The 13,744-nt window shown below is 40.3% G+C and overlaps 1 protein-coding gene across 1 annotated transcript in view; it reads left to right on the top strand.

Annotated features, from left to right (window-relative positions):
* Positions 1 to 7,173: 7,173 nt before the first annotated feature.
* Positions 7,174 to 13,744, top strand: part of ANKRD7 (ankyrin repeat domain 7) — a 17,954-nt gene continuing 11,383 nt past the window's right edge. The window contains exon 1 of the mRNA XM_045288935.1: positions 7,174 to 7,412. Within this exon, the coding sequence (XP_045144870.1) occupies positions 7,174 to 7,412 (239 nt within the window). The remainder of the gene's footprint in view (positions 7,413 to 13,744) is intronic.

Here is a 13,744-nt window from a genome sequence, read left to right as displayed (position 1 = left end):
GGAGTGGAGACCCAAAGGCCATTTGTAGGCAACTGGACATCCCCTTACAGAATGGTCACGGGGAGGAGACGAGCCAGTCAGGGTGCAGTATAACAGTGATGAAACACAAATTTCCTCTAGTTCTTTCACACTTCCCCCCACTATCAGGATCCCAATTCTACCCTACAAATCCGGCTAGACCAGAGGATATACTCTGGTACAGATAAGAGCTGGAAACAGCACCCAGGACAGATAAACCCCTCAGGACCAATATTGATTGTAGCCATACCAAGAGGGTAAGGGGAAGGTGTGGGGAGATGGGGGGACCAATCACAATGATCTACCTATAACCCCCTCCCAGGGGGATAGATAACAGAAAAGTTGGTGAAGGGAGACATTGGTCAGTGTACGGCATGAAAAAATAATAATTTATAAATTATCAAGGGTTCATGAGGGAGAGAGGGTAGGAGAGGGGGAGGGAAAATGAGAAGCTGATACCAAGGACTCAACTAGAATGATAATGTTTTGAAAATGATGATGGCAGCTAGTGTATGACACAATGTGCTTGACACAATGGATGGATGGATTGTGATGAGTTGTATGAGCCCCAATGAAATGATTAAAGAAGAAAAAGAATTTCAGCTCACTTGGATCCACAATAATAAAATTATATATAAATAACTGGGGAAGACCTGCCTCCTGAAAGTAGAGTCAACCTTAATAATGTGGATGAGAGGAATCTTCATTTTTTGATGTGACACAACTCCAATTAGGAAGGGATAGTTGCAAACATAACTAGTAATTGGAGTGTGGAATGTACAAAGCTTGAATCAAGGAAATTGGCAGTTGTGAAACATGGAATGGAATGCTTGAAAATAGACATTGTGGGCATTAGTTGGCTGAAATGGATTTGTTTTGTCCATGTTTAATTGCGTTTTAATTCAAATGTTTTGATTTTTCTGTGGTCGTCCTTATTTAATGTCCCACTTTCACATGAGGTGATTGAAAATACTGTCACCTGTTCCAGCACACCTCATCCTCAACATCATATCCTAATTTTTCAGCACTTGAACGAGTTCTTGTGCAGCAGACTGACCCAAAGCAACGTTTTGTTTTATCTATTGACCGCCGCTTTCATGAACATTGACTGTGGATCCAAGCAAGACAAAATCCTTGACAACTTCAATCCTCAGAGGAAAACTGTGGAAAATTCAACATCATTACAATGTCCAGGTTTACTGGTCAGACAGTGACTGGGAGAATCCTTGAAGTTATGGCTCCTGAGTCACTTCTCATGCCTGGGAGGGAAACAATCCTATTGTGAGGTACCCACACCTTAGGAGGTATATACACTTAGAATAATCAACCATTTGAGATCAAAAGGGCAGCCTTTACCCCAGGATACAATTCAGAAAGCTTAGGGGAAAAGCAGGAATGGAAACAGGAACACATGGAGGAAGTGCGATAGGGGTGAATACATGCTGTGGATTGCACTCATGGAAATGAAACAAAATGTATATGAATTTCTGGTACATCAAGCTTGGTAAAATACAGGAACAGCTAAAGAGAGGGAGATCCTTGACAAGACAGATTGACACAGTGGGTGCAACAAGGGGCCCAGACATAACTATTGTGACTAGTCAGTATTTTGTTCTGTTGTTATGAGTTAGAACTGTAACAATGAATTATTGAGAACTCATCTGTTCTGTAAAACTTCACTTAACTTACTATATGTAAAAACAAACAAAAACATGTACAGTCTAGTAAACCCTGTGGGACAGTTATCATCACCGAGGGTGGTTATGAATTAAGATCAAAAGTCAGGTGATGAATAAGGATGACCAGAGAAGAACTGATGCTCTTGAATCCTGGTGCTGGTGAGGAATATTGAATGTACCATTTACTGACAGAAGAACAAACAAATTTATTTTGAAAGAAATACCATCAAATGCTAGAGGAGAGAGTTTGTTTTATGCACTCTGGATGTGTGATTAGGAGAGACTAGTCCCTGGAGAAAGACATCATTGTTGATAGAGGGTCAGTTAAAAAAGAGGAAGTCCCTCAAGGAGATGGATGGACACAGGCAGCAGCCATGGCCTCCACTGTAGGAACAATTGTGAGGATGGCCCCCGACTGGGCAGCGTTTTACTCTGTTGAACGTAGGGCTGCTATGAGTTGGAAGTGACTCACTGGCCCCTGTGATAGGTAGGTAGTTCTGTGTCAGCTCGAGGGGCCAAGATTCCCCCGTGATGTGATCTAACATAACGTGATCAACTCCGTGATAAGGTCTTCAGTTAATCTGGTCACAGTCTTGATATCGTGGATATGGGGTTCCTTCAGGGTGTGGCCTATGCTTAATGTCAGTGGAAGATGATAGTGTGTGGAAGCTAACTTCTTTCCACCGCTGGATTTGGAGCCTACATCTGGTCCATTGGCCTTCTGTAAGATCGGCCATCTCAGATTCCTTCAGCTGTTTCCACCGCCTGTGATCTCCCTGCTTACAGGAATCAGAAGAAGCCTTCAACTTCTGACCCACAGACTTGAACCGGGCTGGACTTACCCACTTCTACAACTGTGTGACCCATTTTTTGATATAAATCTATTTCTATAGACATATACATGCTGCTTTTACTTCTTTAGGAAACCCAACAACAAATCTGTGTAGGTTGAAAAACCATAAGGACAAAGATAAAATAGAAGTTCACCAGACCTTTGTCTCATTAGTTAAAAGTATACCATCTGCTGACTAGTAGCATCTGATGGATTTGAGCAATGTTCTACCAAAAATCTTCCAATGTTTCCCCCCTTAGATTTAGCATTAAAAACAGAACAAAAATATAGCATCTAATTAAATAATAATTTTTCTTTATGCCCCTGTCCTGTGTTGTTTTTGTTTAAGATTATTTTATAAGTGGCACAAATAGGATCACAACCTCACCCTCTTAACCCCACCCCAATGTTCTTCCATCTGTGTAAGACGGTACTTCTTCTCTTAGGACAATGTTTAATTATTCTATGAACATTTTGCTCTTAAGCATTATCTTTCTTTTACATGTATTCATTTGACCAATATTATAGAATGAAACAGAACTATATAGTCCTTGGAGTTGAAGTAAGTTAAAAATGAAGGGCAAGAAGTTAGGACTGGAGGGAGGTGGGTGAGAACAAACTTGGAGAACACACACGTTGTGTCATGTGTTAAAAAGAAAACTCAGTGTGTGTGTGGTGGTGGGGGGGCATGAGGTAGACTGAGGAGACAATGTAGTTTTGTTTGAAAGTTGAAAATACATACACACGTCATATATTTCATCTGAATCACCTTATGGTGGAAACTGACAGGTTATAATTAATTGTGCGCTACAAAGAGGGAAACGCCTATACTGATTTACGGTGACGGAGTGTCCTCAAACTTGGAGGTTTCCTTCAATGTTGCACTTGGCTTTTATGTTATAAAATAAAGCATCTTTAAGAGGCCACCATGGGAGTTAAAAGATGAGTTGACATTCTTTTAAACATGATTTTTTTTAAAATTTAAAAGTATTCCCATTCTGCATCAGGTTCAGGGACTTGACACACAGGCAAGGCCAGGGTCATGTGGCAGTGAAGATCACAGGCTCTGGAGCAAGACATCGTTTTGCAGCTTTTACAAATCAATCTCTCCACGTGTTGGTTGCATCGATAAAAGTGAGATAGTAAAATATGGACACAGTTCTAATCTGACACCAAGAGGGTTGCCATTAGTTGTAATGGACTTGGTTGCAACAGTTAAAATTTTGTTATATAAGCTAGGAAGGGAACCGTTGGCTTTGAAAATGAAGACAAAGTTTATACTTCATCCTTACACTGGAGTTTAATTAGTGGTTTGGGTCTGTGACATTAAAAGTGTAAGCAGTGTTGAAGGAGCAGTTATCTGCCAGAGAAAATGGAGGTAGGCCATTTCAAGTGAAGGGTCCATGCCAGTCATTCCACTCTATAAACTAAGACAAAGGGGAGCAATGGCTAAGTACTTGGATGTTAACCACAAGGTTGATGGTTCCAACCTATCCCCTGTGTCTCTGGCTCTGTAGGAGTAGATGTAAGCATCTGCTCCCAAACTGGAAATATAGGGAATCCAGGGCGGATGATCCCTACAGGACCAGTGGTGTGAGTGGCGATACTGGGAGGGTAGAGGGAGAGTGGGTTGGAAAGAGGGAACCAATTACAAGGAACTATATGTGACCTCCTCCCTGGGGGATGGACAACAGAAAAGTGGGTGAAGGGAGATGTCGGACAGGGCAAGATATGACAAAATAATAATTTATAAATTATCAAGGGCTCATGAGGGAGGGGGGAGTGGAGAGGGAGGGGGAAAATGAGGACCTAATGCAGGGGGTTTAAGTGGAGAGGAAATGTTTTGAGAATGATGAGGGCAACGAATGTACAAATGCGCTTTACACAACTGATGTATGTATGGATTATGATAAGAGTTGTATGAGCCCCTAATAAAATGATTAGAAAAAAAAAGAATATAGCTTAGGAAACACCACAGGACAGTTCTGTTAGTAGTATTACACAACAACCTGGGCCATATTTTCAGAAGTGATATAGACAGAAAGAAGAGTCTCCAAAACATGTATGCAGATGTATAATTCTTATATTTTGGGACTTTACCTTTTATGGTTGATACAGGAAGGAAGATAGCTATAGTCTCATACCAATTTGTTCAGTAATGAGAGTCACACCTTATGCCTGACACTGTCCTCAGTACTGGCAACTTAGACAGAAACAAAGAATAATAAGATACTGTCCTTACCTTCAAGAACTCAAGTCTAGGTGCAATCATTTACTCTCCAAGGAAATACTGACAACATGGTGGAGGTATGTACTCGATGCTGTGAGAGCCCATAGGAGAAGCACCTAAAGGAGATTTAGAGTCAATACTGGAGAGATAGATGAATAGCCTCACAGAGCATTTTAATTACAGTAAGTTCCTGGCTTAGGAAGGTCTGACTTCAGGACAACTTCAAGACCAGCCTTTGATGGCTAAGTACATTTACCGACACAATTGGACCAATTGAAACAGTTGAACCAATCCTACTAGTTCTGTTACAACACATTCACCAAACCCATGGCCTTTGAGTCAATTCCACCTTATAGCAACCCATACAGGGCAGAGTAGAACTGTCTCATAAGATTTCTAAGGCTATAATCCTTATGGAATCTCACTGTCACTGAGTAGACGGCTACTCATAGTGATCCTATGGGACAGGGTATAACTGCTCCTATGGGTTTCTGAGACAGCAATTCTGACCGGGAGTAGAAAGCCCTGTCTTTCACCTGTGGAGCAGTTAGTGGTTAAGCACTGCTGAACTTGCAGACCACAGCTACAATCATAACCACTATGCCATCAGGGCTCCCCTTTTATGGAAGCAGACTACAATATTTTTGTCCCACAGAGTGGCTGGTGGGTTTGAACTAGCAACTAGTAGCCAATGGCTCAACCCCTGTACCACCAGGATTCCTTAACTCTTGTTAAGTGCCCACATTTTCTCAGGCTTTAAAACTGAGAAGTCAGAAGAAAGTAAAGAGATTAGTATTAGAAAATGTGTGAGACAATGAATATACAAAGAGACCATGGCCAGATGGCCAATAATAAGGTATATTATTATATATCTATATAATAATAAAACTCAGACCGGCAACCTCTGTAGGCATCAGCAAGGGAAATAAAAATCCAACCTATCCAGTGATTAGTAAAGAATTGTAAAAATGTGATCAATGACAGTCAAATCCAAAGCAAACTTGCTATTGTCAGGCAGATCTGGCTCACAGTATCTTACAGAACCTCCCAGTTGGGTTAACAAGGCTGTAGGCTCACTATAAGTCGGCATCAACTTGATGGCAGTGGGAATCTGTGGAAGCAGACCGCCACTTCTTTCTCCTGAAGAGTCACTGGTGGGTGCACTTGAACAACTGGCATTTTGAGTGACCACGAGGGCTCCTTCAATGGCTGAGTTCCCCTCTCTCCCCCTCTTTTCCTCTTCCCCCACATCGTGACCAACAAGCATCACTGGTTTTCACTAGACTAGCAATCCTTTGGGACAAGTTTTTACTGTCAGTTATCAGGAAAACCAGTTGTGATCTCAAACTTTGGGTTGGAGCTCTGGGGTTTCCCCTGCTGCTGGAGATAGGATGGTATGGATGACTGTGCCTGCATTTCAGAAGTAGTCACTAAGACCAGAAAGTTTTAGATGGGTAGTTAGATTGAACTATTGCTGTCATTGATGGCAGAGGGGGTCACATTGGGCCGCTAAGTACAAGGTCACCAGTTGGAAAGCACCAGTCACTCCTCAAGAGAAAGATGGGTTTCTCTTCTCCCAAAGAGCCACTGTCTCAAAAAACTCACAGTTCTACCCTAGAGTCTCCATGAATCAGAAGACTCGATGGCAGTGATTTGTTTCCTCTTCATTTAAGTAGACAGATAAGGACAGGGTTGGGTACAAAAGTATTGATGCATGCATGATAATAGTTATCATGGTCACCCATGGGATGGAATCTAAGCAAGCAGATCAGTGAGGGTGTGGGGTAGGTGAACAGATGATACCGGTAGGTGCCGTTAGTGGGACTAGATTACAGGGAGAGTTGGAAGAAATTCTGGGGTTTTGAGACTGGCGGAATTGAATTGGACCTATGGAAAACGTCTAAAAAGTAGATTTGACATTGGGAATGGAGAATTTATTCCAATGATCGTTAAAGGATCGTTTGAACACGGAGGTAGAGTCGGAGGGTAGGATGGAGGGCAAAGTCACAGGAAAGGATCCCTTTCTCCATAGAAAGCTAATCTCAGTTGAAAGCGTCCAGTCAGTAAGTCCTTTCTTGAAGGAGGCGTTATTGTGCACGGAAGGGAGTTAGCTTCCATCCAAAGGCTGAAGATCCAATGGGAGGTGCGTGGATGCGAATCCCAGCAGGGATGCCTGGTCTGTGGTCACAAAGAGGCTGGGTGAAGAACTTCCTGTTGCTTGGCAACTGAGGCTGGTGCAGAGCCCGCGCTTCCAGCTTCCAGTCTGGTTTTCTGCCTCCTTCCGCTCTGTGTCTAGGGTGCGGACCTCGCTGGAGAGGCCTTGAGTCTGGCAGCCAGGTGGAGAGCCATGGGCTCTTAGGAATCAATCGCCTGTAGAGCTCAGGGGCGGCCAGAGGGCTGCTGCTGGCACCTCCATGAAGAAGCTTCTCAACTGGTGGCGTGGGAGGGACACCCGCAGCTGCCCCACCGACCTTCAGACGGGCAGCACAAGGAGCCACCCCCGTGCTCGTCCTCCCCCACCACCTGGCTACAGGCTCAGGGACAAGGATTTGAAGAAAATCCATAAGGCTGTCTCCGTGGGGGATTTGGAGAAAGTGCAGGAATACCTTCACCTCAAGAAACATGATGTGAACATGCGGGACAGAGCCCACAGGTGACCAGAGGAGCCCGCAGGTAGAGGGGCCAGTGGGGTCCTTAGGGCGCCCGTCCTGATACAGGCATCGGAGGGAGAGGCGACTGTTGGCTGTCATTCCAAGTGCGCTGAAAGGTTGTTGGGTAACCTTTGGCATCGGGTCACAGTCCAACATTCAGCTTTTTATAAATTTTTAAAATACAGGGGTAAGTAAAAAGAAAAATGCTTCTAAGATTCCAGTTCATACCTGCATGAATTTATTCCAAACAAAACGTTTAAACCTATGTCCTAATGGATGGCTGCAGCCAAGTTTTCTTTATCTCTTAAATTGCCTTTAAAAACAAAGTTCAGTAAAAACAAGAGATGGAGAAGGGACCTGCTGGGCCAGTTTAATGAAAGGCTAGGAGTTCAGCTCTGAAGATTACAGGACTGCTTTAGGCATCGATTTTTCTCGGAGGGCACAGGAAGGGAAATTTGAAAATTGCATTGTTGAAAACAGGGCAGTCAAGTTGCACCAAGGGATTTTATTTTCCCACAGATGATGATGTCCCTGCTCATTCTTTGAGTGCAGGAAGGGCTGTGAAATGAGCCTTTCATTGGAAAACCTTCCCCACCCACCCTCCGGACTTGATCTTGCCCCTTTAGGCCTCTGTTTGAACCCCTGGAAGCTCCCCGAGGTGTTTTGTCAAGGTGTGAAAAAATCAAGGAGCTCAGAGAGTTCTTCAAGGATGGGTTAGAGAGGAGGAAAGATAGCTTTCAGAAGTGTGTAGACTTGGAAGATGTGCTGAGAAACAATAGCTTTACATTTGGCTATTTTTATTTAATAAAGGTGTCCATTATGTTGTGCAATCCGTTTTGACTTATCCTCATGCTTTCCTGGATAGTTGAGTTTTACATAATTCCTGCCCTCCCTGGTTTTGTCCACGGCTCCCATGACTGTTATCTCTACTGGACAGTACTCCCTTTTCATACTTGTTTTATTCTTTGGGGGAGGTTATCTCTAGACCTTCTAAGATGAATGAGAAAATAGTTGAGGCAACCATTTAGAGAAGTGTTTAAGATTTTAAGACTTTGAGAAACCAAGCAAAATTTTTAATGTAGATTACTTTGCAAAAAATTTTTTTACTTGCAAGAAACCCACCCATGAACATTTACTGCAAAACAAAACAAAAACAAAAACAAAAACAAAAAACAACACATTTTACATGTTAAGAAATGAAATTAGGTGTTTGGTATTAATATCAGAAAATATGTATTACTTGTGGCTGCTTTAAAATCTTTTTGGGGAAAGTTTCCCCATCACAGTATGTTACTGCTGTCAGTTGCCAATTCCTAGTGACCCCCGGGTACAACAGAAGCAGCAGCTGCTTGGTCCTGTGCCCACCTCCCAATTGTTCTGTTTGAACAGTCTTGCTACCACATCAATCTAGCCTCTTGAAGGTCTTCCTCTTTTTTCCCTGACTTTCTGCTTTACCAAGTATGATATCCTATTCTGAGGACCGGTCTTTCCTCGTAACATTTCCAAAGTACATGGGGAAAAAAAAGTGTCGCCACCCTCACTTCTAAGGAGCTATCTCTGTATTTTCTAAGGCAGAGCTATTTGTCCTTCCAGCAGTCTGTTCAGGATTCTTTGCCAGCATTGTGATTCAAATGCATTGATTCATCTTTAGTATTCTTTATTCCGTGTAAAACATTCACATCGATATGAAGCAGTTGTCCCTCGGGTCAGGCACAACTTAGTCCTCAAAGTGACATCCTTGTTTCAATCCTTTAAAGAGGCTTTGTGCAGGAGATTTGCTCAAATATAGTACTTTCTTTAGTTTATTGACTGCTGCTTCTGTGAACACTGGTTGTGGATCCAAGCAAGATTAAATCTTTGGCAACCTGAATATTTTTCCCATTTCTCATGGAGTTATCTATTGGTCCAATTATGAGCATTTTGGTTTTCCTTACCTTGAGCTGTGATCCCCTGAAGTGTTTGATCTCCCTCAGTAAGTGCTTAAAGTCTTCCTAACTTTTAGCAAGTAAAATTTGCTCAGCATAGTGAATGGGTAATAACAGTGAAAGGATATACAACCCTGACATACACTTTTCCTGATTTCAAAGCACTCGGTATTCCTGCTTCTGTTTGAACGAATGCCTCTTGGTTCATGTACTGGTTCCACATGAGAACAATGAAGTGTTCTGGAATTCCCATCTTTCTCAATGCTATCCATCATGTATCATTATCCACACAGTTGAGTGTTTTTGCATAGTTAATAAAACACAAGTCAACACCTCTCTGGTATTCTTTAATTTCAGCCAAGATCTATCTGATATCAGCTGGAGATGTTACATCCTTTATGGAATCTTTTAAAATCTGGCAGCTTTCTGTCAATGTACTGCTACCACCATTGTTGAATAATATTCCACAAAAATTTACATATGGCATTAATGGTAATTGATCAATCATTTCCACTTTCTCTTGAGCACCTTTCTTTAGAGTGGGTGCAGATATGATCTCTACCAGCCAGTTCTCTGGGTAGCTGTCTTCTGAATTTCTTGGCATAGACCAGTGGGTGCTTCTAGAGTTTCATCAGTTTATTGATAATTTGGTACTCTGTTATTTCCTGAAGACTTGTTTTATGGTAATGCCTGCAGTGGAGATTAGAATTTCTATCAAAAAATCAGGATATTCTTTTAAGGCCTTTTAATCCTTTTAAGGCCATTGCCTTTGCCTGGAATTACTCCCTCACCCACTAGAAATCCACATGGCTTGCTCTCTCCCTTTCTTTGTCTTTATTCAGTTGTTATTGTATCAGCAAGACCTCCCCTGGCTATCGTATTTTAACTACAATTGCAAGTTTCCTTCTCAACATTTTCTATTCCTTTCCCTGCTTGCTTGATATTCTTTCATTAGCATTTAACATTTTCTGATGTACTTTAGATTTTGCTCACCTTTCCAATCGTATGTACAAATCTGCAAGATCAGATATTTTTGTCCATTTTGTTTGATTTTTTGTACACAACAACTATGACCCCCACCCCTGAAACAAGTGTATTTACTGCCATCAAATTGATTCTGATTCTATAGGAAAGAACAGAAAGGTTTCTCAGACTAAGTCGTTTTGGGAACAGCCAGCCTCACCTTTCTCCTGTAGAGTGGGTGGTGGGTTTTACCACCTTTGCTGTGAGCAGCCCGACACCTAATCCACGGCACCTCCGGGACTTCTTATAACTGTGCCTAGCGCATAGTGAATGCTCAGTTAATATTTTAAAATAAAGTGATGAAATCATGAGCACATACACATATGTATGATACTTCAAATATACTAGCCCATGATAAAAAAGGAATAAATGACTCTTATAGGCAACAGCACGGATGAATCTGAAAGGTGGCATACGATGTGAAAAAGTTGGATATAAAAGACTACATCGGAAGTATTTCCCTTTATACGAAGTTATAAAAAAGGCAAAATGATCGGTAGAAAGCCACTAGTGGTTACCAGGGACAACTGGAGGTGATGATTGACTGCAAACAGACCTGCAGGTACTTTTGGGATACTGGAAATAGTCTTTATTCTTAACATGCTGGTCATTATATAACTATACACATAGGCCAGCGTTCAGAAATTATACACATAGGTTTTCTGTATATAAACTACACCACAATAAAATAGAATTAAAAATATCACACAATATTATTGTTTAAGCACGAATAATTCCTTTAAAAGGATGAAGATTATTTCAAGTAAAATTAATTTTCTTGGTAATTTTCTTTGTCTTGAAACTTTGAGTGATAACTCATTTTGCTGGTTTCATGTCTGCTTAGGATAGCGTAGTCTTATTTTCAGATTTCTTGTGGAAGACTTTAGAAGTATATCACTCAGCATTTCCTTAGAAAGTTGGGGTTTTCATGGCTAGTTTTCTGAATTTGTGGTTGATTCTTAAATTCCTAGGAGTATACAGATAGATTCCGAGGTTTATATAAAGGTTTTTATTGTCACAGTTGATTTTAGTCTTCAATCGGATGAGTCTGATTATTTAACTGGGGAACAGTGGCCCCCTTTGGAAGACCAAGTGGGAATTGCACACATGCTCTGTACTTTCCCTACGAGAGAAAAATGGTTTTGGTTTTTTGTTTTTAATTAATTACAAAAGAAAGAAGAATTGGGCTCGGAAGCAAAGGTAGTTATTGAGTAAGAACAAAACAAACAAAAAACCCACAAAGAAACTTGTGAATAAATTCTTGATATATGAGATATGTGCAACAGTGTACAAAGGTAAAATATATAAATATTTGTTAGGAAGGAGTTCTATTAGGTGAATGTAAAGCTATTTACTATATATATGTGAGTATAAACTGACCCAAACATCAGCCAAAGCATTCTAATTTTACCACAAAAACTGCATTAAAAATGTGCTGAAAAATTTGGCTTATACACGAATATATACAGTAAGTTAACCAAAAGGAAACTGCTTCCCTATAAAAGAATAAGTTATATTAATGAGTCAAACTAAATCAAGTGGTTTGAAACCAGTGGTATTAATAATATAAGATTCCTGTGTCCAATCTTGAGAAAGGAAATTTTGTAAGACAAAAGGAGATCTCTGTAAATGAGACTTTGGGGTTATACTGAGATTTAGAACCAAGAGTTCACTGTATATGTAAAGTACTTTGGCATCATGAAGAAATTAGAGTTCTTGAGGAATATAGCTTTTCATCAATATTTAAAATTTTTTGTTTAGTGAAACATAGCCATTTCAACTATTTTTAGGGTACAATTCAGTAACACTACCATTCATGTTTGGTGCAACATTTCCAAATATTTTCATTATCAGGAACTCAGTTCTCTTTTAGAAAATTTTAGTTTAATTCCTTAATTTTACTTTTTAATTATGGCAAAAATTTACATAGCAAAACATTCTCCAACTGAATACCTTGTACATGCATATAATTCAGTGCCATTGATCATATTCTGATGTGCAACCATTATTGATATCCTTTCCCAAATTATTCCACATACACTTCCATTGTTAAGTCACTTTTCAAAAGAGTTGCATATACATCATCACAATCAATTCTAGCGTCCCCTCACCCCTCCAGCATTCATTGTTAGCTCCCCCATTCACTTCACTTTCCCCATCGACCATTGCTGATAAACCAATGTGTTGGTTATTGCCTGTATTCATCCATTCCTTCTGTGTTTCATAAACTGGAAACTTTAACAAAAATAATAGAAACAAACCAAAACAAAGCAGAAAGAAAATAAAAATAATATAAAGATAAAAATAAAGACTATGAAAGGAAAGACCGCTAACAATATTAATAAAAAGAGAAGATATTTCAGTTGTGACAAAAGTGAGAAATGTTTAAGCCTCAAGACAATTTAGGTTGCTTTAAGAGGGAGGTCAACTGGGCCATGTATTATAATATACTGTAGTTTGATCCACCACAATCAAGTTTATAATAGTTTCTGTCTGACCTTTTATTTTTGACTATTGAATTAGAAGTAAATTTTATTTAATTTTTATTGTCAGAATAGTTTAGTTACATATATACACATATTTAAAATTTATTTCATTGTGGGTTTGTACAACTCTTATCACAATCCACACATATATCCATTGTGTGTCAAGCACATTTGTACATTTGTTGCCCTCATCATTCTCAAGGCTGTTTGAATCTTTCGCCTGTGAGATCTGCCAGTGGCTTAATCTGACTAGATAATCTACAGGCAGATTTTGGACTCCCACTGTCTTCCTTAGCCTTTCAGTGTCCACAATTTAAGCTCTGATACCATTCCATTCGTGATATTTGGAATAAAACCCAACAAGAACAACAACCAAAGACAACAAAAACAAACAAAGACAGAGCCAAACCAAACCAAAACAAACAAACAAACAAAAAAGAAAAATATTGTCAATCATCCCCCTGGGGTATAAGGCTCTGGCTTTGGTAACATCAATATTTTATCCAATGTAATAGAGTGTAAGGCACTGTTGATATGACAGTACATGCGAATATAGTCCACCTATGAGCTGCTATCCATGAGATATTACTTTGTACAGATAGATTTCTTAATTCATTGAGCACAGGGGTTGGTGCTAGGAGATGTTTTCTGTAACATTTCTTACAAGGGCAGATCCTTGTCTATCATCTTAGTACCTTTCATATTAATGTAAGGGGAGCACTGAGGTACTGAATATATGGTGAATCTGGGTCCCCTTTCATTGGGTGCCCACTAAGCCAGGGGTCCTATCTAGGTTCAACGACCACCCTTTCCATGGTCTTGGGGTGGCCATCGTTTGCTGCCTCTTCCTTCAGGGAGTTTCAGTCCTAAGTCCAAGGGCTACAAATAGTTTTGATCTTG

This window comes from Echinops telfairi, unplaced genomic scaffold, assembly GCF_000313985.2.
Source record: "Echinops telfairi isolate 266 unplaced genomic scaffold, ASM31398v2 ScPeMD7_23;HRSCAF=83, whole genome shotgun sequence".
NCBI lineage: Eukaryota > Metazoa > Chordata > Mammalia > Afrosoricida > Tenrecidae > Echinops > Echinops telfairi.
This window is presented reverse-complemented; position numbering and strand designations above follow the sequence as displayed.